At 36.4% G+C, this 23016-nt stretch overlaps 5 protein-coding genes and 2 long non-coding RNA genes across 10 annotated transcripts; 3 read left to right on the forward strand and 4 right to left on the reverse strand.

Moving 5' to 3' along the window:
- Window positions 1-1888: 1888 nt before the first annotated feature.
- Window positions 1889-5080, reverse strand: LOC139430465 (uncharacterized). The gene has a single exon (XM_071197515.1). The coding sequence runs from the start codon at window positions 5078-5080 to the stop codon at window positions 1889-1891; it is 3192 nt and encodes a 1063-aa protein (XP_071053616.1).
- Window positions 5081-6276: 1196 nt separating this feature from the next.
- Window positions 6277-6910, reverse strand: LOC111416143 (histone H3). Its single transcript, XM_023048097.2, has one exon. It carries the CDS (start codon window positions 6868-6870, stop codon window positions 6460-6462), a length of 411 nt encoding a protein of 136 aa, XP_022903865.1. The 5' UTR covers window positions 6871-6910; the 3' UTR covers window positions 6277-6459.
- A 171-nt stretch (window positions 6911-7081) lies between these two features.
- LOC139430580 (histone H4) lies at window positions 7082-8106 on the forward strand. Its single transcript, XM_071197749.1, has one exon. It carries the CDS (start codon window positions 7120-7122, stop codon window positions 7429-7431), a length of 312 nt encoding a protein of 103 aa, XP_071053850.1. The 5' UTR covers window positions 7082-7119; the 3' UTR covers window positions 7432-8106.
- A 1600-nt stretch (window positions 8107-9706) lies between these two features.
- LOC139430785 (histone H2A-like) lies at window positions 9707-10168 on the reverse strand. Its single transcript, XM_071198073.1, has one exon. It carries the CDS (start codon window positions 10105-10107, stop codon window positions 9733-9735), a length of 375 nt encoding a protein of 124 aa, XP_071054174.1. The 5' UTR covers window positions 10108-10168; the 3' UTR covers window positions 9707-9732.
- A 151-nt stretch (window positions 10169-10319) lies between these two features.
- Window positions 10320-10860, forward strand: LOC139430786 (histone H2B). The gene has a single exon (XM_071198074.1). It carries the CDS (start codon window positions 10403-10405, stop codon window positions 10772-10774), a length of 372 nt encoding a protein of 123 aa, XP_071054175.1. The 5' UTR covers window positions 10320-10402; the 3' UTR covers window positions 10775-10860.
- Window positions 10861-15529: 4669 nt separating this feature from the next.
- Window positions 15530-16946, forward strand: LOC139430708 (uncharacterized). Of its 2 annotated transcripts, none has more exons than XR_011641092.1 (3): window positions 15530-15684; window positions 15761-16030; window positions 16416-16946. It is a non-coding gene; the product is annotated as an uncharacterized lncRNA (long non-coding RNA). The 2 variants fall into 2 exon arrangements; XR_011641093.1 differs by having other exon boundaries at window positions 15761-16027.
- Window positions 16947-17815: 869 nt separating this feature from the next.
- LOC139430709 (uncharacterized) lies at window positions 17816-22087 on the reverse strand. 3 transcript variants are annotated; one of them, XR_011641096.1, is made up of 5 exons: window positions 21895-22087; window positions 21712-21834; window positions 21523-21656; window positions 21348-21449; window positions 17816-17989 (listed from the first exon to the last, which is right to left on the reverse strand). It is a non-coding gene; the product is annotated as an uncharacterized lncRNA (long non-coding RNA). The 3 variants fall into 3 exon arrangements; XR_011641095.1 differs by having other exon boundaries at window positions 17833-17989; window positions 21531-21656; window positions 21895-22086; XR_011641094.1 differs by having other exon boundaries at window positions 17838-17989; window positions 21348-21452; window positions 21531-21656; window positions 21895-22085.
- Between the last annotated feature and the right edge of the window lie 929 nt (window positions 22088-23016).

Here is a 23016-nt window from a genome sequence, read left to right on the forward strand (position 1 = left end):
ATTAAGAATCTAGGTGAGCGCGGCGGTTCTATCAAAAAGTACACCGTTTATTAAGAAAATTCTTCAACGCTGCCATTGTTTGGGGTGCTCTTATCCAAACCAAGAGCAAGGGAGCGTGGGCGACATTATGACCGGCGAAATCCTCCGCGAAAAGAGCACAACAGCCAAGGCGAAAATGACTCCGATTGACGAAAGAAACGAGACGAACCCCCCTGTTACGTCACCCAAAGCAACATCAAAAGCGCAAAAGACCACCAAAAGTCTTTCAATGTGTGCAAAGATAGTTTACCAGTGATGTGGCGCTGTAACGCTAAGGCATGGGTAACTCGCGATGTGTTGTCGTTCTCGATAACCCACCGGCACATTCACCAGATTTAGGAGCAGAAGTTGGATGGATTACGATGACATATCTGCCACCTAAGACCACCTCCCTTATACAACCCACGGATTAATTGGTTATAGCCATGAAATATATATATATATATGGCCCATTGAAAACGAGCTGAAGGCCTGAAACACGTCAAGTTTGTTTCTCAGGAGGGCCACTTTTGAAGCAAAATTATTCCCCAAACTTTACCCTCCGAAGCGGGGTGTCGGGGAACATTATAAAGCAACCAGAAGCGCACGATTTCTGCCGTGTCCTTGGGATTATTGTCTTGTTAAAAAGTAAATGATCTCGCTATCCAAAAATTTCTAGCACTTTCTAATCAATTATTTTTTAAATATCAAGGTAATATCGTTTATCCATGATACCATTTATAAATGTCGTATTGCCTGCACGAGCAGCTGACATATATGTACACCCACAACATAGCACTACCACCTCTATATTTTACTGTTGGGCACAAATTTTCTCGTTTTGAATGCTTCGTTACGTTTTCGCCAAATTTTGGTGCGCGAATCACAATTAAATAAATCAATTTTTTCAAGTTTCATCACTAAAAATCACGTAACAACTTAAGGCATGGTGTGTGACACGGGCGACTGACACCGGCAGATTTTCACGTGCCCGTGTCTGATACGGGCGCTCTTGTTATATCTAAAAAAGTCGATGATTTAAATAAATAAGGCATGCCTTAAGTGGTTAATTTCCAAAATTCATCGTCTTTAGAAATGTGTAATGTACTGCACTGACGAACGAGCTTTTTTTACAATTTGGCTAATTTCACCTAGTGATATCCTATCTTTTCATAAACTAACAATCAAATCTCGAATCCTTTGTGAAATTTGGCGGTTTCTTATACTCATTTTTAATAAATATCCAAACATTGAATGGCACTAATACGAGATCAAACTACAGTAGTCTGTTTGCAAGAACATACGCGTCTAGGGTGATTATTTATTTTTATCTGGTGGGCGCTGGTTAACAACAAAATCTTGGTTTTACGTTTCCATAAACTTTATTATTAATTACACTTAAACTATACATATAAATTGCGATTAGTTATATAGGGAGCCTTGCTCCGCGTGTATTGAAGGGGTACTGCTTCGGTGGGTGTTAAATCGAAGACTGAATAACTGATACGAGTTGAGCTCGCAGGCTCCTTCTTTATTTTAGGTCATAACTAAAAACCCTTACCTAAACACCGAAATACCCCAACGCATTCCCACACTTAACTCCACCCAATAAATAATGCGATAAAAGACTCTAATATTGCGACTCGAGACACTTCAAATCTAGACTAAACAAATGAGGCGATACAAATAAATCCAATATAAATGAACTAATATAATATAAACCTATCAAATCTAATATAAATTAACCAATATAATATAAAATCTAACATGCTCCCCGCCTTGAAAGAACTACCTTTCAACAAATAATAACACAAATTCACAATAAGGACTCAACATCAAATGTATGAAAAAAAAAATGGAAAAATTAAATTTACACGACTGATCGTGAGTGATTAATCGCGCACACACAATTCACGCAATCACAAGCAATCACATTAATGAGACCCAAGACTGCTATTCCATTGGTAGTGGACACAGTCTGACCGTGGCCCTTTTGATGATCCCATTTTGTGTGCGTGACCACTCGTGCGACTCCATCCTTATCGCAGTGCAATTCTATAATTCGGCCTTTAAGCCACTTTAAGGCAGGCAAATTATCTTCCTTCATTGACACCAATCGGCCCAACCTAAAGTTAGCGTCACCCGTAGACCAGTTGTAGTACCTCTGCAGCTCAGACAAATATGCTTTGGACCACCTGGTCCAAAAATGTTGTTGAATCTGCTGGACGCGATGGAATTGCGATAAGCGGTTTTCATTGTTGTGACTCAAACCTGGATCTGGTGGGAAAGTAAGTTTCCCACCAATTAGAAAATGTGCCGGGGTTGATGGAGTCGTATGGTTGGGATCGGTGGATAATGGGGTTAATAGCCGGGAATTAAGGATGGCCTCAATCTGAACAAGTAATGTATACAAATTTTCGTACGTAAACGAGGCATTGCCGGTAACCTGACGTAAATGAAATTTTACTGACTTAACACCGCCTTCCCATAATCCATCAAAGTGTGGCGAGTTAGGGGGAATAAACGACCAACTAATAGAAGCGTTTTCAATCAGTGTTTTGAGTTCGCTAGAGTTATCAATCAAGAACTGACTTAGCTTCTGTAATTCGCGATTGCCACCCACGAACTTAGTTCCGTTATCGGAGAACATTCGATTCGGTTTCCCGCGCCTAGCTGAAAACCGCCGAAGAGCAGCAATAAAACACTCTTTACTAACCTCGGTTGGATTGATTAAACAGGCACGGTACATTTTTTGTATATCCGCGGTAGCTACGTGCGCGTATTTCCTAAACCGTTTCAAGGCACTGAACAAGTCAGGCTGTAATATAGGTCCCACTATCTGACAATTATTAAGCGAATATCCCATTGACGTGGGACATGATGCATCGAAAACGACCCTTGTGATGGCACTATTTTCATTTAACACCCCGTGTGATATGTAATAACCCTCGCGTGTATCAACAATCTTTCTTAATTGACCCAACTCCAAATACTCTCGCATAAATGTATGATATTGCTCACCGAATTCACGATTTCGTTTGCATTTCCGCTCGATACCCATCAAACTATTTTCCGCGGTTTTATGCGATTCGCCCAACCAATCTAAACCTTTCTTTAGCGGTGTCGAAACAATGAATCGTCCGTCTTCTGCACGTTTAGTGGTTTTATAAAAATGATTTTCGCAAAATGTTTCATTTTTCGATGAGTGAACTAACCCTTCAAACTCCTCGACTTCCCGAAACCGCGCCAACTGCTTATTTATTACGGAATTGTCATCCTTATAAATTAAATTGCACCGCACCGAATGTGCCGCGCTCGCTTGTATCGGCCCCGAAGCGATCCACCCCAAACGGGTGTTTTGCATGATAGGCCCTTTTGCAAGTTTGATTTGCCCAACGCATAACAAATTCCAAAAATAATCAGCCCCGACCAGCATATCTATCTTATCGGGTTTATTGAACAATGGATCCGCCAAGCGAATGTGTGTAGGTATTTTTAAAGTGTTTGCGTTTATTTCAAAATTGGGTAAATCATTCGCGATTGTTGCTATAACCAAGCAATTAACCTTAAGTGAAAAATCCGTGCAGTGTGAATGTATTCGCAATGAACAAGAACTCGTTATTGTTGACTGTGTTTGATTTATTGTTGCTACATTAACGTTTGTTGCTGTTCTAGACAATCTTAACCGCTTGCAAGCTTCTACCGAAAGAAAACTACTTTGACTGCCCGGATCCAAAAGTGCGCGTAATGAATGTTTTTTGTTATGTCTATCGAATGCGTGAACAGTTACGGTGGAGAGTAAGATGTTTGAATGATTTGCATGCTGTGCGAAATTTAGACTGTGTGCTTGGGTGGATGTCGTTGGTTGTGGTAGTGAATCTGAGCGATCGTGCGTCAAATGAAGTAAGGTATGATGACGAGAATTACACCGTTTACAAGAGCTCGAACGGCATTGTTTAACAAAATGTCCCGACCGAAGACAATTCATACACACCTTTAATTGTTTGACCCGGTCTATACGGCCCTGAACCGTAAGTTTAGTGAAATTTGAACATTCCTGTATGTAATGTTCCCCATTGCAGTTTACGCAACGCTTAACACCCGAATTAGCAACCAAAAACGTTTTTGATTTCGGTTTTGATTTATCGATTATCCGCTTACCCGAACCGTTTTCCAAAGTTTCCAATAAATCAGCGCGTTCTTTCAAAAACCCTAACAAATTTTCTAAATTCGCTTTCTTTAAACCGGACTTTTTCCTTTCCCACTCCCGATTGGAATCAGCGTCCAATTTCGACACGGCTAAATAAATAAGTAGCGTGTCCCAATTATCCGTAGGTTCATTTAATGCAGCTAACGCGCGCAGATGTTTACGAAAGTCGTCAATAAAACTTCGAATCGGCTGTGGATTATCACCCGAAACCCCTTCAATTTCGAACAATGCCTTAACGTGATTATGAATTAATATCCGCGGGTTATCATAACGCTCGCGAATCAACCCCCAAGCGACTTCATAGTTAGAATTTGTCAATTCTAAGCTTTCGATAACTTGACGAGCATTACCGGTCAGTGCCGACAGTAAGTAATGAAATTTTTGAATGTCGTTGATCATTGGGTTGTTATGAATTAATGATTCGAAAATGTCTCTAAACCCTAGCCATGTGTCGTAACCACCGTCAAACTTTGGTAAATCTATAACCGGTAGCTTTACATGTTGATCCGGGGAAGGTCCTAAAATGAACGACGAATCGGCGCATATATTTCTATTTGTCAAAATTCGCTTAGCTTTAGCCGTATTTGCGTAAAAACTCGCCTCGAATGTCTCCCTCTCCGCGTTTTGTGACTCGCCATCAACGCTTAACAAATCTATTTCACCCTGAATTTCCTCGAACTCATCGATAAGATTAATTGCCCGATTGTATCTTTGTTCTAACTCTAACGAAAGTTCCTGATTAATACCGCTTTCTCTGATATTTGATTCAAATTTTATTACAAATTTCGCAAAATTCGTGAGTTTGCCCTTGACAATACCTCGTTTTTTAGTTAAATTTTCTGACTGACTCATGATCGCGATTGACAAGTTTCAGATTGAGAACGATAAAGGAGAAAGCAAAGGGACTTACGGTACTTGTTTCAATGGCGTTGGTCGCTTCCAGTACGTGATGGACGAATTTCTTCTATCTCGAATTTGTTGAGAGTTGCATGAAGTAGAAATTCGGTCTTCGAACACTCCTGGCGAATATTCTCCAAAAAGCTGCGTAACTGGCGGGCCAACATTGTCGAATTTAATTTAATTTTACACGCCGCATCAAGGAACCGAAGACACTTAAATCTTCTTATATTTTCCCTATCCGGCTCGAAGGACCATTTATGATTATTTATTTTTATCTGGTGGGCGCTGGTTAACAACAAAATCTTGGTTTTACGTTTCCATAAACTTTATTATTAATTACACTTAAACTATACATATAAATTGCGATTAGTTATATAGGGAGCCTTGCTCCGCGTGTATTGAAGGGGTACTGCTTCGGTGGGTGTTAAATCGAAGACTGAATAACTGATACGAGTTGAGCTCGCAGGCTCCTTCTTTATTTTAGGTCATAACTAAAAACCCTTACCTAAACACCGAAATACCCCAACGCATTCCCACACTTAACTCCACCCAATAAATAATGCGATAAAAGACTCTAATATTGCGACTCGAGACACTTCAAATCTAGACTAAACAAATGAGGCGATACAAATAAATCCAATATAAATGAACTAATATAATATAAACCTATCAAATCTAATATAAATTAACCAATATAATATAAAATCTAACATAGGGAATTAAGACAGTTTAAGAATGGAATTAAGAATCTAAGGTAGTCGGTGTGTGTAAAATTTACGCCTTTTCTTGTATTTACTTTTTTTATAAATCCCAAAAACGTTCAATTTGGAAATAAATGTTACAGTTCGGATTCCTTATATTTCTTTATCAATCCCAACAAGTTTTTGATTACCTTAAAGAAGATACACCTTCATCTTCTTTAACTTTTATTGTACAAGTTTTAAAATTTAATTCGTACGGAAGCTTTCGTTGTGATCATCAATATTTGAATGCATATGGAAGCAAATTAAGTTTAAATTATTTAAACATCATAATCTTTTTTTTAATTACTAAAATCTTATATGAAATAATTGAATTTATTTTATATAAATTAAAAAAGAACTTAATTTTTTTTTGATTAAATCACATCTTAAGTTCACAAAATTTTACACGCTATTACGTTTAGAAATTAGAAAATGCACATTATCCGAAGTCCATACTGAAAGAGCATTTTTGCTTTCATAATAAACACCGATTGAAGGGAAGCAAAACGAAAATTCTTTTTCATAAAACAAGTGATTGGTTCTGAAAAGAACCGGTCTTGTTGGGAAGGTTTGGTTGATTGATGCAAATTAGGCTCTTTCGCCGCGAATGCGCCTAGCAAGCTGAATGTCTTTCGGCATGATGGTTACTCGTTTTGCATGAATTGCACACAAGTTCGTATCTTCGAAAAGTCCGACCAAGTAAGCTTCGCTCGCCTCTTGCAAAGCCATAACGGCGCTGCTTTGAAATCGCAAGTCGGTCTTGAAATCTTGGGCAATTTCTCTAACCAAACGTTGGAAGGGCAACTTTCTAATTAGAAGTTCGGTACTTTTCTGGTAACGACGAATTTCTCGAAGAGCTACGGTTCCAGGTCTGTAACGATGCGGTTTCTTGACACCACCGGTAGCGGGGGCGCTTTTCCTTGCCGCTTTAGTTGCGAGTTGTTTACGTGGCGCTTTACCTCCGGTAGATTTCCGAGCAGTTTGTTTCGTACGAGCCATTTTAGTTTATTATTAACGAGATACGTACCGTACGACAACAAAGATATAGTTGGTCAAAGTAAACTGAGAGATCGCTCGGTTAAAGGCTACTTTATACCCGTGTACGTGACTTGCATCGGATTGGTCGAGCCGTAGAATCGGCAGGCGTGTCCATTGCGCCACCATATAAGCGCGCGAAAAGTCCCGAAAACGATAGTCCGTTGTCGGTGCTTGTTAGTTCGTCGTCGTTATACATACATAAAAAGAAAAATGACTGGCCGTGGAAAGGGAGGAAAAGGTCTTGGAAAAGGAGGCGCCAAACGTCATCGCAAAGTACTCCGTGACAACATCCAGGGCATCACCAAACCAGCTATCAGACGTCTTGCCCGTCGCGGCGGTGTAAAGCGTATTTCAGGATTAATTTACGAAGAAACTCGAGGAGTTTTAAAGGTTTTCCTTGAGAACGTTATTCGCGACGCTGTCACATACACTGAACACGCAAAAAGGAAAACCGTTACTGCTATGGACGTCGTTTACGCCCTTAAGCGGCAAGGTCGTACTCTCTACGGCTTTGGGGGTTAAGAAATTTAAATTATGTACCTATTTTAATTTTGACGACGACTGTTCTGTATTCAACACGACCACCCGGTTCTTTTCAGAACCACTATATTTATGAAAGTTAAGGAATATTTTCACATACAATCCGGACAATTACATACATACGTAATATGTATGTATGTATATTAGGTTCGTTCCAACCACGCTTTAGACTTTTGACGGTCACAAGGCCTGCACAGTTAAAAAGTGCGCTGCTGCCTTGAAAAGGATGATCCGCGACGTTTTGTCAAGCGTTCCAACCACAGAATATTATGTTATTCTGTGGTTCTAACGACCGTCGGTCGGACAAGTTCGTGTACCTAGTCTCGACCAAGAACGGTTCACGTCCTTTGGCGCTTGCACATATTTCATTTCCAATTGTGCAGCCTGTCTGTTATAGTTTCTGATATTTCTGGTGGTTTTTATGACTCTCAGAAACAGTAGTGGCACTAATTATCACCCCGAAAAAGTACCTCGACGTGATTTATGATAGGCCCTCCTACGAACTATGTAGGTCCAGGGGGCCGCACTTCTTTTTTTATTTTATTTGAAATTCAACAAAATAATGTAGTAAAGAATATAAATTTACTTATACTTGACTGATTTAAAAAAAAAATTAATAATTGTTAATTGTTTAGACTTTAAGAATATAAATTTGAAATAAAAAAAAAAAGAATTTACGCCTTAAAAAAAAGAAAAAGCACTTAAACAGTATTTAGAGTACCAAATTATTGTTTACATTCGAATAATACACAATTTGAGTACCTCTTCCCATGGTACTGGGAAGAGGAAAACTTTGAAGATGGGGAATTTCCAAAAATGGATAATAGTTTTTAAAATAAAAAAAGATATCGTCATTGTACTGTTTCATGTGAATATTTAGCTGACCAGGCTAAGGTGTTTTACCGGAAACATTATGGAAAGGATGATTTTCGTGCTAGTAGCGGTTGGATGGCAAAATTTAGAAAAAGATATAGCCTGAGAAATTTTAAAATTACTGGCGAGAAGCTTTCTAACAATTTTCAAGCAATTGCACCTTTAAAAAAAAAATTGGCTCTACACATTAGAAAAGAATACTTATGCCCTAATCAAATATATAACGCAGACGAGTCAGCTTTATTTTATAAGCTTCTTCCAGATAGAACTTTGGTGGGATTCCACGAAAAACAGCACCAATGCCAACACAGAAGGAGACCGTAAATTAAAATTGCACGTTATTGGTAAAGCTAAGAATCCACGTGTCTTCAAAAACAAAGAAATACCAGTCATCTACAGATCAACTTCAAACGCGTGGATGACCTCGATACTTTTTAAGGAGTGGTTCACGAAATGTTTTGTGCCAGAGGTGAGAAAATATTCTCAAGAGAATAACTTACCTGGAAAAGCGTTGTTATTAATCGATAATGCGCCAAGTCATGCTTTAGAAACCCAGTTAGTTAGTGACGATGGATTAAAACGCAAAGAATAAAAAAGGTATAATTCAAGAATCGTCGATGAGAAATCACTCAAATAAGCCGTTACAAATTAAAAAAAAGTACGGAAAGGTATAAAACTTACCGAAAAATAACTTTAACTCACGGTAATATCAATCCTATCCTTTTGTATTTTCACAGCCGATATACCAACATAACATTAATCCGATAAAATGTATGAAAGAATTAACAATTTGTTAACGCATATTTTCGGGTGAAATACCCTTCGGTTTTCGACGCACAACGACTAAAATGTCGTTGTTTACCATCTACCTGAAAAAGTCGGGTTGGAGGGACTGTCGAAAAAAAAAAAACTTTAACATTCGGATCCACACGAGCAAGCAGGTAGATGGTAAATAAAGACGTTTTAGTTATTGTAACCAAAAGAACAAGGGTATTTCACACGAAAATATGCGTTATAGTATCAACAAGTTTCATTTTTACTTATTGGTTTTATTGGTGTTGTGTGCGGGATGTGGCAAAAACAATTAATAGGACCAGTGCTAACCGTGGTGCTGTGAAAATACATCGTTATCGTTGTTGATGACGTCACATGGAAACTTTAAAAATCGAAAGTTAATGATTCTTATAAAATTCAACAAAAAATGTCATTCGTATTAATATCTTGATATTACAGGTCATGTTTAAAATATACATACATACGTATACGTATGCTACTTGAAAGAATATGTATAAAAAAGAAAATGATACATTTACACAACCGCAGACATCGATAGTTCATTATTCGACTATATTCTTTGTGGCCCTGAGAAGGGCCGTTTTGTAAATATGGTGTGACCAAGCTGTAATTAAATTAAGGTTTTTTCTCGGTTTTCTTAGGTAACAAAACAGCTTGAATGTTCGGAAGCACACCTCCTTGAGCAATCGTCACTCCCGACAGTAATTTATTCAATTCTTCGTCGTTACGTATGGCCAGTTGTAAATGTCTAGGGATGATACGAGTCTTTTTGTTGTCTCTCGCAGCGTTACCGGCCAACTCGAGAACTTCGGCTGCCAAATACTCCATTACGGCCGCTAAATATACGGGAGCTCCAGCTCCTACGCGTTCCGCGTAATTGCCCTTCCTCAACAATCGATGAATACGACCAACAGGAAATTGTAATCCTGCACGACTGGATCTGGATTTTGCTTTTCCTTTAACTTTTCCACCTTTTCCTCGACCCGACATGGCTTAGTTGACTTGGTAGCGTGCCGAAAACTTCAACAAAACGTATCAATTCAGAGCGAAATACAGGTTTTTCAAATACATATACCCAACTGCGCCGACGGTTCGACCAATAGCGGCCGTCAGCCAAGCGGTAGCAACGGGAGGCGTCACCTACTGATACGACGCTACCACTTTATAAACGGTAAAGACAGGCCATTTTTATAACACTGTATACTTACTGCAGTGTACTACGCTGTGTTACTGTTGAAAATCTTGTCACCGATAAGTTTTATTAACTAATCAACGAACACCAACAATGCCACCGAAAACTAGTGGGAAAGCAGCCAAAAAGGCGGGTAAAGCGCAGAAAAATATATCGAAAACCGATAAGAAGAAGAAACGCAAGAGAAAGGAAAGCTACGCTATTTACATTTACAAGGTATTGAAACAAGTTCATCCTGATACCGGTATTTCGAGCAAAGCTATGAGTATAATGAACAGTTTTGTGAACGATATCTTCGAAAGGATAGCCGCTGAAGCATCCCGTTTGGCTCATTACAACAAAAGATCAACGATCACCAGTCGAGAAATCCAGACTGCCGTCAGACTTCTGTTACCTGGAGAATTGGCGAAGCACGCTGTAAGCGAAGGCACCAAGGCTGTTACTAAGTACACAAGTTCCAAATAAATGGCGAAATAAACATCCCCCCTCCCTACCAAACAACGACCGGTTCTTTTCAGAACCAAAAATTAGTATCTGAATAAAGAATATTATCGCAATTTACAATATTTTTAAGTTAACCCGGCGACAGTGGTTTTTGTGGTGGGTTTTTTGCATACAACCTTTGTGCTGGGGTATGACATACACTAAAATAAATTGACAGAAAAATAAATAAAAATTCTGGTTTTTGTGTATATTTTAAGTAACTTTTATTCACTGTAGTATATCTTGATAAGGATATATATTTTCAGTTCATAGTGAGTATTTGTCAAAAAATAACGCAGTAAATCATTGACTGTTAATTTTTGTAACTAAAAGAAAACTTATTGTTAGCTAAAGAAATATTGATAAGTAGTCAAAAAGAAAGATGAAATACAGTAAAGCTTCGCTAATCCGAATCAATTAAAACCAGCTCAATTCAGATTATGGAAGCATGCGGATTATTGAAGTCATATTTAAATATTATCAAAAAAAGTCTTATAAATACTTATTTATAGATTTATTGTACTAGATAATATATGCAATACATGTTTTATACAGTTTATTTAAAAAAATCAAACAACTTTGTTTGTCGCACGCAGTCTTGTTTAAATTTCATGGCGCGTTGCCGTAGAATTCTAAGGGTTGTTACGGTGTTTAAATCGACTGCATTCTCCTCCGCCCATTGAATACATGTACTGAAGCTTTTAATAGCATTCTCATGTTTTACTTTTAATTGCTATTAAATTAGCCGATAATTTGTCCCAAGCATTGGCAAGCATGAACACAGTATCCTTAATAGAAATATTCTTCAGTGCTTTGGAAATATCGTCTTCCTCTATAGATAGAACATGTTCTAAGAGACTTTTCCGGTAATACACTTTCGTTAAACGAATTGCATTTTGATCCATAGGTTGGATAAGTGGAGTACAATTGGGTTGGTATAACGTAAACAAGTAACTATAAACTATAAAACTAAACGTGTTTCAACTTGTTTAAACGGCCACACAAAAAGACCGTTAATTCCGATTAGCGAATCTTCTAGCAATTCGGATTGCAAGGGACATAATGCAAATTTCACGTTTTCTAATTTTGTTCGGATTACAAGGGAATTCGGATTTGGGGGTGTTCGAATTAGCGGAGCTTTACTGTATTGGAAAATAGAAAGCAGAAACTGATTTCATTCATTAATGCCCGAGCTACAGTCATCACACGATACCACAGAATGTTCTAAACAACCAGTTTTTTTAAACTTTGCACATCTATAAAATGTTTTTCTGTCACTTTTCCTAGGACAAAATTCGCATCTTCTAGATAGTTTATGTCGTTTCCCCGGTGGTTCATAAACGTTCATTTCGTCTACTGGCCTGGGGAGTTGCAATTCACGTGGGAGCCTTTTATTCAGAGCTCTGATTGCTTTGTGCTCAGTCAACAGTTGTATGGCCAATGTTTTCCATCTTTTACTATTGCGAGGTACATCGTAGCTCGCCGACAGCTCATCAACGACATCTACGCCACCTTTTGTAGCATTATAAAACGAAACTACTTCCGGTTTTCTTTTATCCCCAGTAGTTTCATCAATATCTGGAGTATGGTGTAACGTAGACATAAGAAGTACAACTTTACCTTTTTGGAAACTAAAGTGATACCTTTTTGAAAATCAAATTTGCTGGAATGGTCTGGTCTGTTTTTCACTACTTGAAAATGAAGCTCTCGGGTATTTGCCGTTTGTTCTTCCTAACCGTCCCGACGGGTGTAATTCTGTGTTGTCTCAGCAGTGTTAGCATCAGATCATAATTGCTGAACCAATTATCAAACGTTACATTTCGTTTTGTGCCGGAAATTGGAGCTATAAGTCTAAGAACCACATCGTTTGGCTTATTGCTCAACTTGAATGGACCATCAGGTTGCAGTCCCACGTACAATTCTAAGTTGGGAACAAAGTATGATTTTGCATCTACAAGTGTAAATATTTTCAAACCATAACGTGCTGGCTTTTGCTTGGGCATGTATTGACGAAAAGCACAGCGACCCCTGAATGCTTCTAACTTTTCGTCAATGGTGAGATATTCGCTTGGAGTAAACGAATCCTGGCATTTCCCTACCAAGTGGAAATGCGCGGATGTCGTCGTGTTACCGAAACCCTGGGCGAACCTAACGTTCCCGCGAAGCCACAGGCCCATCAGTTTGCTTTCTTGTCTCGGCAAGGTATGCGAGAGGATCGTCCAGACGAGGCTACAAAGATCAATTCAAGATCTTAAGCTCGTTCAGGACGAACAGTTTGGTTCCTGACCCAAACATTCCACCGTACACCAGGTATTGCGACTTGTCGAATACATAACCGAAGGCTTCAATCGAAAGTAAAGCACTTGTGCGGCGCTTTTCGATGTTGCCCTGGCGTTCGACAAAGTATGGCATGAAGGACTTTTGTTCAAAATGCTAGAAGCGGGCGTGCCCCTGGCGTTGGTTCAATTGATTGCGTCCTATCTTGGCGGTGGGAAGGCGCGCATCAAATTGAACGGTACGCGTTCGATAGAACGAATCCTAACTGCTGGCGTCCCTCAGGGGTCGTTGCTTTCACCGATCCTTCTTAAGTAATCCTTCTTCTATTGACAGTTCTTCCCTCTTTTCGAAAAAAGAATGTAAATCAGTTGGAATCTCTTTCTTTTCTGGCCAATGTTGGTAAACAAATCTAGATATTTTCTCAAATGTAGCATCCTTACTAGTTTCATCTTTTAATTTCCGCTTTTTCACAGCAAGATGTCGTAGTCTTAATCGTAATAGATGACCTCGTTTTGGCCCACCTATATTTTCTATTTCAGAAGGTTCGTCATTATTAGTAGGTAGACGTGATAAAACATCTGCGGGTGCGTTGTCTTTTCCTTTCTGGTAAATGATTGAGTAATCGTAACTGTTCAAAATAATCGCCCATCGTAAAAGTCGGTTACTCGCTATTTTCGGTGTTTGACGATTTTCACCAAAAATCTTTTCAAGCGGTCTATGATCAGTGAATATTGAAAACTTACGACCATAGATATACTGGTGAAATGTTGTGACGGCGAAAATAATCGCCAATGCCTCTTTGTCTATCGTAGCATATCTTTTTTCAACATCTGTAAATTTTCTTGACGCATATGCAATTGGACGTAATTTTCTATCAGGGCATTCATGAAAAAGAACCGCACCTGCTCCTCTGTCACTCGCATCGCTCGTGATTATTATTCGCCATTGAGGGTTATAATGAATAAGAGTATCGGATGAAGACAGAATTAATTTTAAATCTTCAAAAACTGTTTTGTTCTCTTTAGACCAAATCCCATGTTGTCCTTTTTTTAAAAGTTCATATAGAGGTGTACATCTAACATAAAGATTTGGAATAAACTTTCCATAATATGAAATAGCTCCTAGAAACGATCGAAGTTCTGTCGTATTTGTCGTATAAATAAAGTATGATTTTGCATCTACAAGTGCAAATATTTTCAAACCATAACGTCGTGCTGGCTTTTTGGGCATATATTGACGAAAAGCACAGCGACCCCTGAATACTTCTAACTTTTCGTCAATGGTGAGATATTCGCTTGGAGTAAACGAATCCTGGCTATTCTCAACGAATTTCTCAAATAATGCCCTCACTGCTGTCATCTTGTCAATATTTTTCCTTTCCGCACGATTATTTATGTTGTCAAAGCGTAAGCAAGACAGCACGAAAATGAACCGTTGCAAAGACATTGTTTCTCTGAATTAACTTATCCCAGCTCCATCTGTCGACCAAAGCTCCTCAAGGTTTAGCCTAGAACTTTTGAAAACTACTGCCAGATAGAGAAGCTCGAATAAAGCTCTTATTTCTGTTGCATTCGTATCCCGTACAACGTATTGATGATTTTCATCGTAGCAAACAGATTTCTGTCGTATTTTTATATTGGTGCACATCACAATATAGTCCACCATATCAGAAATTATAAACTGATTGAAACATTCAATTGGTGTTTTAGCATTCTTGGCTGTACTTTTTATGCCTGGTAGGTGTGTGATTATATTCTCTCTACGCGTGCGAACATTCTTGGGAAAATGTTGTGAAGCCCATGTTCTACCATCCTTGCCTAAATATTTTCGACAGATTTTTGGTATTTCACTTTCAGTTACTTCTTCGCATCCTCCTCACCATCAGAGTTATGATTACTGTCACATACAAAATCAGATTCGTCTTCACTTTCGGAGCCAATGGGATTTTCGGCTTCTTCAACCTCTTTCCAGAGAGCTAATAATCGTGCCTGTGCTCGTTCATAATGGCCTGCCATAAAACTGAAGGCGAAAACAAATTACCTGTGAAATGTTATATCGACATTTGTATTCAGAGTCTGTATAGATTTTAGCAGAAAAATGTTAACCGTGTCGAAGCTGCAGTCAGTCATTTTCCACTTGTTTATGCAAATTTGTCAAATACTGTAGTGTTTTGATTGATTACATATTATATATTGGGGTTTCTTTAGCTATGAGAATCTTGTTAAACTCAGGGTTTCGGGCAAGTTCAGGTTCAAAAAGAAAAATAATAAGGTTCGACAAAAAATTCTTTTAATTAAACTAACAAAATTAACACGTTTTATGAACAACGAAAATAAAAATGTTTTTCTAAATTTACTTTATCAACAATGCCTATTGACGAGAGGTAACTTTTAAATAAAATAGAAAACTGCGATAATCAACTGAAACATCGATCTGAGAGAGAACACGTTTATTCTTTCGAGAGAGAGAGAGAGAGAGCAGGATAAAAACTCGTTATATCCGTTCTTAGAAATAACAAATGGCTGACGCCTTAAATCGAAATCAAACTCGTTGGAAAAATAGTGTTAAATAAAAGAAAGTTATACAAGACACACTGAAAAAATCTTTACCCACAAGTAAGTATTGATAAAATTATAAGGAAACTCTTGTGAGGTGTCTTTTGAGTTTGATTCGTTGATTTTCCTTTTGTAGGTTATGTTAAATAAGAAAAATAAATTATCATCCAACTCACTGCGAAAAAGAAAGGATTGGAATTCAATGTGGTATCAGGATAATGGATTGTTTCTTGGTTTCGGAGCACGAACTAGTTTTCTGGATTGGTTACAGGATTCCTCATAGTTTCCGGTTTCTCTTACGGATTATACGGGATTGTCTACAGGATTCTTCTGATGGAAAATTGGACTGCTGTTCTTCGGATTTCGGATGATCTCGAAGACGTTTCAGGAGTTCTCGGAATAAGTTGTAGGTTGATTCTTTTTTTATATCGTTGGTTAAATTGGCTTTATAAAATTATTTTAATTTTAAAGGTTATCTCTCTCGAAGATTAAAAATTTTTTTTTTTCTGACGACGTGGATTCAACGCTGGTCAGACGACGACTCTCTCGCTGCCTGTTCGCGATTTCTTTATATACCCCGGCACTCCAACTGTTTCTTCCTCGTTTCTGATTGGTTCTTAGGTTCGCGCCTTTTTCAAAATTCAAAATTCTTGCATCGAAACTAGCGTCATCTCTCGTATTTTTTCGGAACTAACCTTCAAAATTAAATTTTTTTTCCGTTGATTTCTCCCTTATTCCTTTATTAATCGTAATAAAACTTCATATTCAACGTTGTCTTTTCTTGTTTTCAGACATACATTGGAGTACACGCCAAATTTCATCAATGAGCAAAGTTAGAAAAATTCAATTTTAAATCAAGGATTTCCTCCTCAAAATAACGTTAAAACATCAAAGGATGGATGAAAAATGTGCTTTAGGAGCTGGACTATATTAATTGATACTTTTGGAAGCAAACTAAACGATTTTAGATAAGATTTCCACCAACAAAAAATCTCTCTGTCAAAATTTCTAGGTTATGTTCTCTCGGTGAACTAAACGATGGTTAATTTTATCACAATACATAAGTAAAAGAAAATAAATAAACATCACAATATATATTGATAAACACTTACCTGTGCGGTGGGGTATCGAGTAAGATATTGACTACTACAGATGCTTTAAGCTATTAAAGGAAGGTATTGAGTTCCCTGGTGGAACATTTACACATCGAATTGAATGGCGCGCATTTTAAGACGTCTGGGGTATATGATACCCTAACACACTGTCGCCGGGTTAATAGTAGGTAATATAAGTGCGATCCATGTAAGTTGTATATAAGTTGTCAAGATCCTTCCTACGATGACTCTTCCGTCTGGGGTTACGCCGCGCACTCGCACGTGCAAAAACTCCAACTTGTTTAGAACAAGGTCCTAAGGGTGGCATTTGATGCACCTTGGTTTGTCAGTAATGTGACACTGCACAATGATTCCCAGATGGCGAGCATCGAGGAATTCATTCGTGACAAGGCCAGTACCGAGTTTACGCGGCTCGAAAACCACCCCAATCCCCTCCTAGCGGGATTAACGGATTACAACGTTGAACACCTTCGCCCTAAACGGCCAAGGCTGCTTCTCGTCTGACGATCCAGGAATCCGACTGTCCTTCCCAATTCCACTTTCGATATCACTAAATTAGTGAATACAATGTAACATGTATGTATTTTCCGTTAGTTTTAGGTCCGATGAAAACGGCCACGTTCACCGTTCAAGATCTTTGATTTGTTTGTTAATATCCTCAAAATAAAGGTTGATAATATAAGTACGAAGGCTTTCACGGCCGGTGTTAATTAAACTAAAACTAGAACTAACACTAGACCTACTAGTCTTTTGAAAAAATGCTTGACGAAATGCCATGTTGCAACCTTCTTCAGAAACAAGTTCGAAGCGAAACACTTCGAACTTGTTCTGAAGTGTTTTTCTTAAATTTAAGTTAAGATAACAAAATTTTCAGTGGATGATCACTCTACTACGTACATAGATATGCTAAAATAGCCCACCCAAAAATTCCAAAATGTCGAACTAATAACTTAGCAAAAATTCACCCATGCTTCTTCTCTTTACGAAGTCTGGTGATAAAGAGGAAGACCTCCCGCTAAAATTTTTCCAAAACCGGAATTAAAAAAAAGTTCATGAATGACATAATATAATAATATTCCCTAAATTATTTCCTAATAAATTTACTTTACAAAACTAAAGATTGAAGAAGAAAAAAATAACAATTAAACTTTAAAATTTGAATCAACACGAAAAATTAAACTAATTAATAAAAATAAGTAAATGTGGTAACGACGGTAATGTACAGATGGGGATTGTTTCAGATTCCGTTGCTGTAACAAAAAAATAAATAGAAAATTACCCTAAATAAAAAAAAATAAACCAACAAGATTAGTCGCTTGCAGAACGGAATAATTGTTTAAAATTTCTGCCAATTTTTCTAGAAATCTTCAACCATTCTTCTTAAAAGGTACAATTAGAAAATGACCTGGAGTTAAAACATCGTAATAGTAGACCCTACTAATCGGAAACGGCACACATTAAGAACAGCATAAAAGAAAGAGAATAAATTAAGAATAAAAGTTAACCTAACATTAAACTAAAATTAGAACTAACACTAGAAACTTTCGGGTTTTGCCGTGCGTCTTTTAATAAAAGGTTTGACGTTTCGGATGCCATGTTGCAACCTTCTTCAGAAACTGGTTCGAAGTGACTTCACTTAGTTAGTTCTAGTTTTAGTTCTAATTTTAGTTTAATTCACACGGGCCGTGAAAGCCTTCGTACTTATATTAACCTAACATTTATTCTAAAAGATACGTTTTGGTACAAAACAACATTAAAGAAACATTTCATTTCAAAAACCTTCACTCTGATATTGCCTTCTTTTAAAATAAATAAAATATTGCTTTTAAACATATTTTGTAACATTGAACGGAAACGAAAATCTAATATCTACTATAAACTACATAAATTAAAAACAAAACAACATTCTATTACGTTTCTCTTAATCACCTTAGTTTCTACTAAATAATTTTAATTAAAATTTAATTACTTATTTATGTTATATATTTATTCTCTTATTGTTTTGTATGTTTCTAGCAACGGAATTCGAGATTCCTACTCCTTTCACTTTCCCTATTCGTTACGAGAGGTCGCGGATGATCGGCTAAAGTTTAGATTCCTTCTTGATATATTTCACTCACATCGTTTTGGTCAATTTTACGACATTTTGGGGGTTTTTAAAATTTTTGGGTCGGTTGTTGAACGCGATGTTCTTTGACTTATTGAATAAGAACCATATTCATTTTGTTATCTCTATCCATTTTATCCAACCCCAAAAACTTAAACGTCCATAAGTCCCTACAGATTGGGTACGTTCCTAAACACTCCCCCGCAATTTTGGTATTAAAGTTAAACTACAATTGTTTTAAACGTATTCCCGTCTTAAAGTATTCTAATCTGTCTTAACCTTTAGTCACAACCTTTGTTAGTACATCTGGAAAATTTTCATTTGTAGTACATTCCCACTTTGATTGTCTGTTAACAATACACTTCATTTAACTTTTGTAAGATTCCCTTCAAATATACTATCGCTCGTGCTGCTCTTGCTGCAGCTATACAGTATGTCCCCGGATCGAGTTACAAAGAGGAAAAAAAATATATTACTGATTTTTCAAACTTATCGCAGCATAAATAATGCGTCGGATATGCTCAAACCAGTAAATCGCACGAACTTTATATTCTAACTATAGAAGTTTTTTATTCCCATTTTTGTGTAAAAAATTATACTTTTCCTAAATTAAAAACTGTTCAAGTTCAATTTACAATATGTAACCATAGAAACCAATAAAATAAAATAAACAAATCAAATTAAAATATGGTCAATTAGGGTCAATTGCATAAAATATTTTAAATGTAAATTTATGTAATAACACACTATGTTATTCCTCCCAATTCGGCACATATTTGAAGACGACTTCTAAATTCTTTATAAGAAGTACGAATTTCCGCCAATGGTCTTTTATACCCAAAAATCGAAAATATCAAAAAAAATTACGTCTGCGCAAGATAGAACGATCATGAATTTACGACACCTTCTCAAAAGCAAAAAGGAGAATTTTAAAGTGATAGGAGTTAAAAAGAAAAAAAAAGGAATACTCAGAATATGTTGCTGAAAGAGAATACAATAAAATGTTATAAACAAACAAAATGTAAACAAAGTAAATAAAAATAATAAATAAGTTCCGAATGTATGCAACTCATAACCCATTACACATAAACAAGTCACCCACACATAACATAAAAATTTCGGAATGTAACAACATTTTTCCAAATATCTTAAACACTATTTACAGTAAAGCGCTGAAATTTGGTACAGTATAAATCAATGTCATGTAAAATTTGTGAAGCAATTTATGAGTTGGATCGGTCCACGGGAACAATGCTGTACAGACTGTTCCTAAAGTTTGTTTGCCCAGAACTTTTTTATTCTGTCATAACCCTACATTTATTTTTGCAGTTTCTAATAGTAAATTTAGTTTAAAAACGTTTATTACTCTTAGATAATATTGATAAAAATCACCATTTCTATGTTAAATGCAAAAATGTTCTGTTCCGGTGTCAATAGTAGCACTAAAACAAAAGAAATCTAAGTTTTTGAACATTTCCTTTAGTATTTTTTATTACTTATCTTGTTATTTTATGTACTTTTTTATTATTCCTGTTAGTGTTGTGGTTTTTTTGTTGATTTTTAATTTATTGTTTTTGGATTCTTTTATTAAACCAACTAAAAGAAATTAAAAATGTGATTTATCTAAATCCACACTTGGACATGTTGCATACATACATAATAGTTATGACAGCTGAGTTCGATTTCCAATTCAGATTCAGATTTATTTATTTATTTTTTTTAGTGTTATTGAATTCGGAGCCTAACATTTTTGCATTTAATACAAAAACCGTGGTTTTTATCAATATTCCCTACGAGTGATAAAAGTTTCTAAACTAAATTTACTATTAGAAACTGCAAAAATAAATGTAGGGTTATGATAGAATAAAAAAGTTCTGAGCGAATAAACTTTAGGAACAGCTTGTATAGCATTGTTCCCGAGTACCGATCCAACTCAAAAATTGCCTAATGATTTTCTGTGATATTAGTTTACACAGTACCAAATTTCAACGCTTTACCATAAATAATGTTTAAGATATTTAGAAAAACGTGTTAAAATTTCCTAACTTTGATGGTCTGTATCTTTGAGGACTTTTACTAATTCTTTTTTATATGAATTATCATCATTTTCACTCTAGTATATGTGGTTACATTTGTTCCCCCAGTCACCGAAACACCCCTGTATAATGTTACTGCTGTGCAATGGCCTAATAGTGAAAAACTTCTCCCAAAACAATTGTTATGTGCTGTGTGCTTAGCTTCAGTAGTAACAAATTGGAAATGAAAAAAAGCCAGCAAATTAGAATTTTTATATAAACTTTATGCATTGCTTTTTTTTTTTGTTTTTTTTAAGAATGTATTAGTTTTTAGTTACCAGATTTTGATTTTCATTTCTCTTTTGATTTAAATTATTGATTGATATAAAAAAATTACTTGATTGAAAATTCTAGAGGCGAGAAAACATTATAGAAATTGCATACTGAAAATTAAAAATTTAAAAAAAAATTATATTTAATACATACCACTTGATAATAAACAAGACTGAATAAAAATCCTTTCTTCACTGCACTGGAGATGTCCAGAAATACATAAAAAATACATGTAGTACGGTTTCATCCCTTGATCTACTAAAACAACAAAAACATTCATAAAATATATTTATAATTAAACCTTGATGATAAAAGCTTGGAATATTACAATCTTACTCTCAAGTTGCGTTGGATGATCGCTTGAGAATATCCTTTTTACTTCCTTTTTGTTCGGATTTATGTAAAGGCTGAGGTCATCTTCTTTATCCAGGCATCCCTCTTAATCAATAAATAACCAGAATCCTTTTAAAAATAAATAATTAGATGGAGTTATAATTTAAAAGAAACAAATTATTACCTCAACATTTCTTTATCATACATTATATGTATGTACATCAGCAAAGAACTGTATCATTTCAGCAGTAGCTGCTTTCTCGTCCAATTCATATTTACTCGTCTCAATTATGGAAGTGGCCAATTCCTTTTAAATAAACGTAATAAAATCTAACGTAATTAATTACGCAGTAAGAAGCGTACTCACCTCAACACAATTTGGATCCATTATTACAATAACAATAATAAACGCGGTTTAAAGAAATTGAATTCCTCTCCGGTGTTTGGAGTTGTAAATACTCTTTGAGGTTCTAAATGAAGATTAAAAAAAATTGTTTGAAAAATTGAATTATGTAGAACAGCCTGTACAAAGAAAACTGTCATCCATTTGCGACAACACAAATCAAAGCAATGATACCAACCGTAAATAAATGAAATTACCAACCTCAACAGAATTTATAAAAAGATTTAAACCCTTTTAAACGTTTTAACGCGTTTTAACTCACCATTTTTTCTTCAAATGGTGACCTTCTCATTTTCGTTTAAATTGAAAATGCACGAAATCTCCGAAGGATTTCAAACTTGTCTGTTGTGTGAGTCACTGGTGTGTTTCGCCATCGGACATTATTTTACTTTATTTTTCTTTGTTATCGTCCTAGAACCTTGTATTCTATTATCTTTTGTTCTTAAAAGAAAAACACTTACTTTTTTACTTTACTTATTCAATATTATTATCAGCATTAGTTTTGATTTTTTTGTAAGTACATGGATTGCTCGACCACACCATTGTCACCTTTGATTATGTATAATATGGATTGAGCTAACTGAATATATCTACTAACAAAAATGTTGCTCAAGGTGAATAGACGCAGATGGAAAGCGATAATGTGAAAGTGTAACAAAGATAGATATATTATATGTCAGTACGCTTCTATATCTATCTCACTTCTATCAGTACACCCATTATATGGCAGTACGCTTCTATGTCTATCTCGGTTCGATCACCTTGCGCAAGCTATCTCTCTCGTTGGGTCAATCCATATTATATACAGCGTGTCCCGTATCTTCCGCATCAGAGCATTATACGGTTGTAGAATACATTATTCTGAAGCGATCTTTCTAATAAAATTTTTTCGAAATGTTTATAATAACCGCACGGGAACTGTTTAAAGGAACTGTTTTTCGTCCAATCAGCAGATCGCAAATCAGACTCAGGTAATCGGTGCCACCCTCGGCCGGTCCGCTACGCCGATGATAACTCGTTTCCCACGTGTACTCACCAATAGATTCGTCATGGAAAGAGAAATAAACTTTTTCGATGAATCAAAGT

This window comes from Onthophagus taurus, chromosome 7, assembly GCF_036711975.1.
Source record: "Onthophagus taurus isolate NC chromosome 7, IU_Otau_3.0, whole genome shotgun sequence".
Classification (NCBI taxonomy): domain Eukaryota; kingdom Metazoa; phylum Arthropoda; class Insecta; order Coleoptera; family Scarabaeidae; genus Onthophagus; species Onthophagus taurus.

Bases quoted from the DNA above. Each gene is read 5' to 3' on its own strand.
- LOC139430465 (XM_071197515.1), bottom strand. From the start codon at position 5,080: ATGAGTCAGTCAGAAAATTTAACTAAAAAACGAGGTATTGTCAAGGGC.
- LOC111416143 (XM_023048097.2), bottom strand. From the start codon at position 6,870: ATGGCTCGTACGAAACAAACTGCTCGGAAATCTACCGGAGGTAAAGCG.
- LOC139430580 (XM_071197749.1), top strand. From the start codon at position 7,120: ATGACTGGCCGTGGAAAGGGAGGAAAAGGTCTTGGAAAAGGAGGCGCC.
- LOC139430785 (XM_071198073.1), bottom strand. From the start codon at position 10,107: ATGTCGGGTCGAGGAAAAGGTGGAAAAGTTAAAGGAAAAGCAAAATCC.
- LOC139430786 (XM_071198074.1), top strand. From the start codon at position 10,403: ATGCCACCGAAAACTAGTGGGAAAGCAGCCAAAAAGGCGGGTAAAGCG.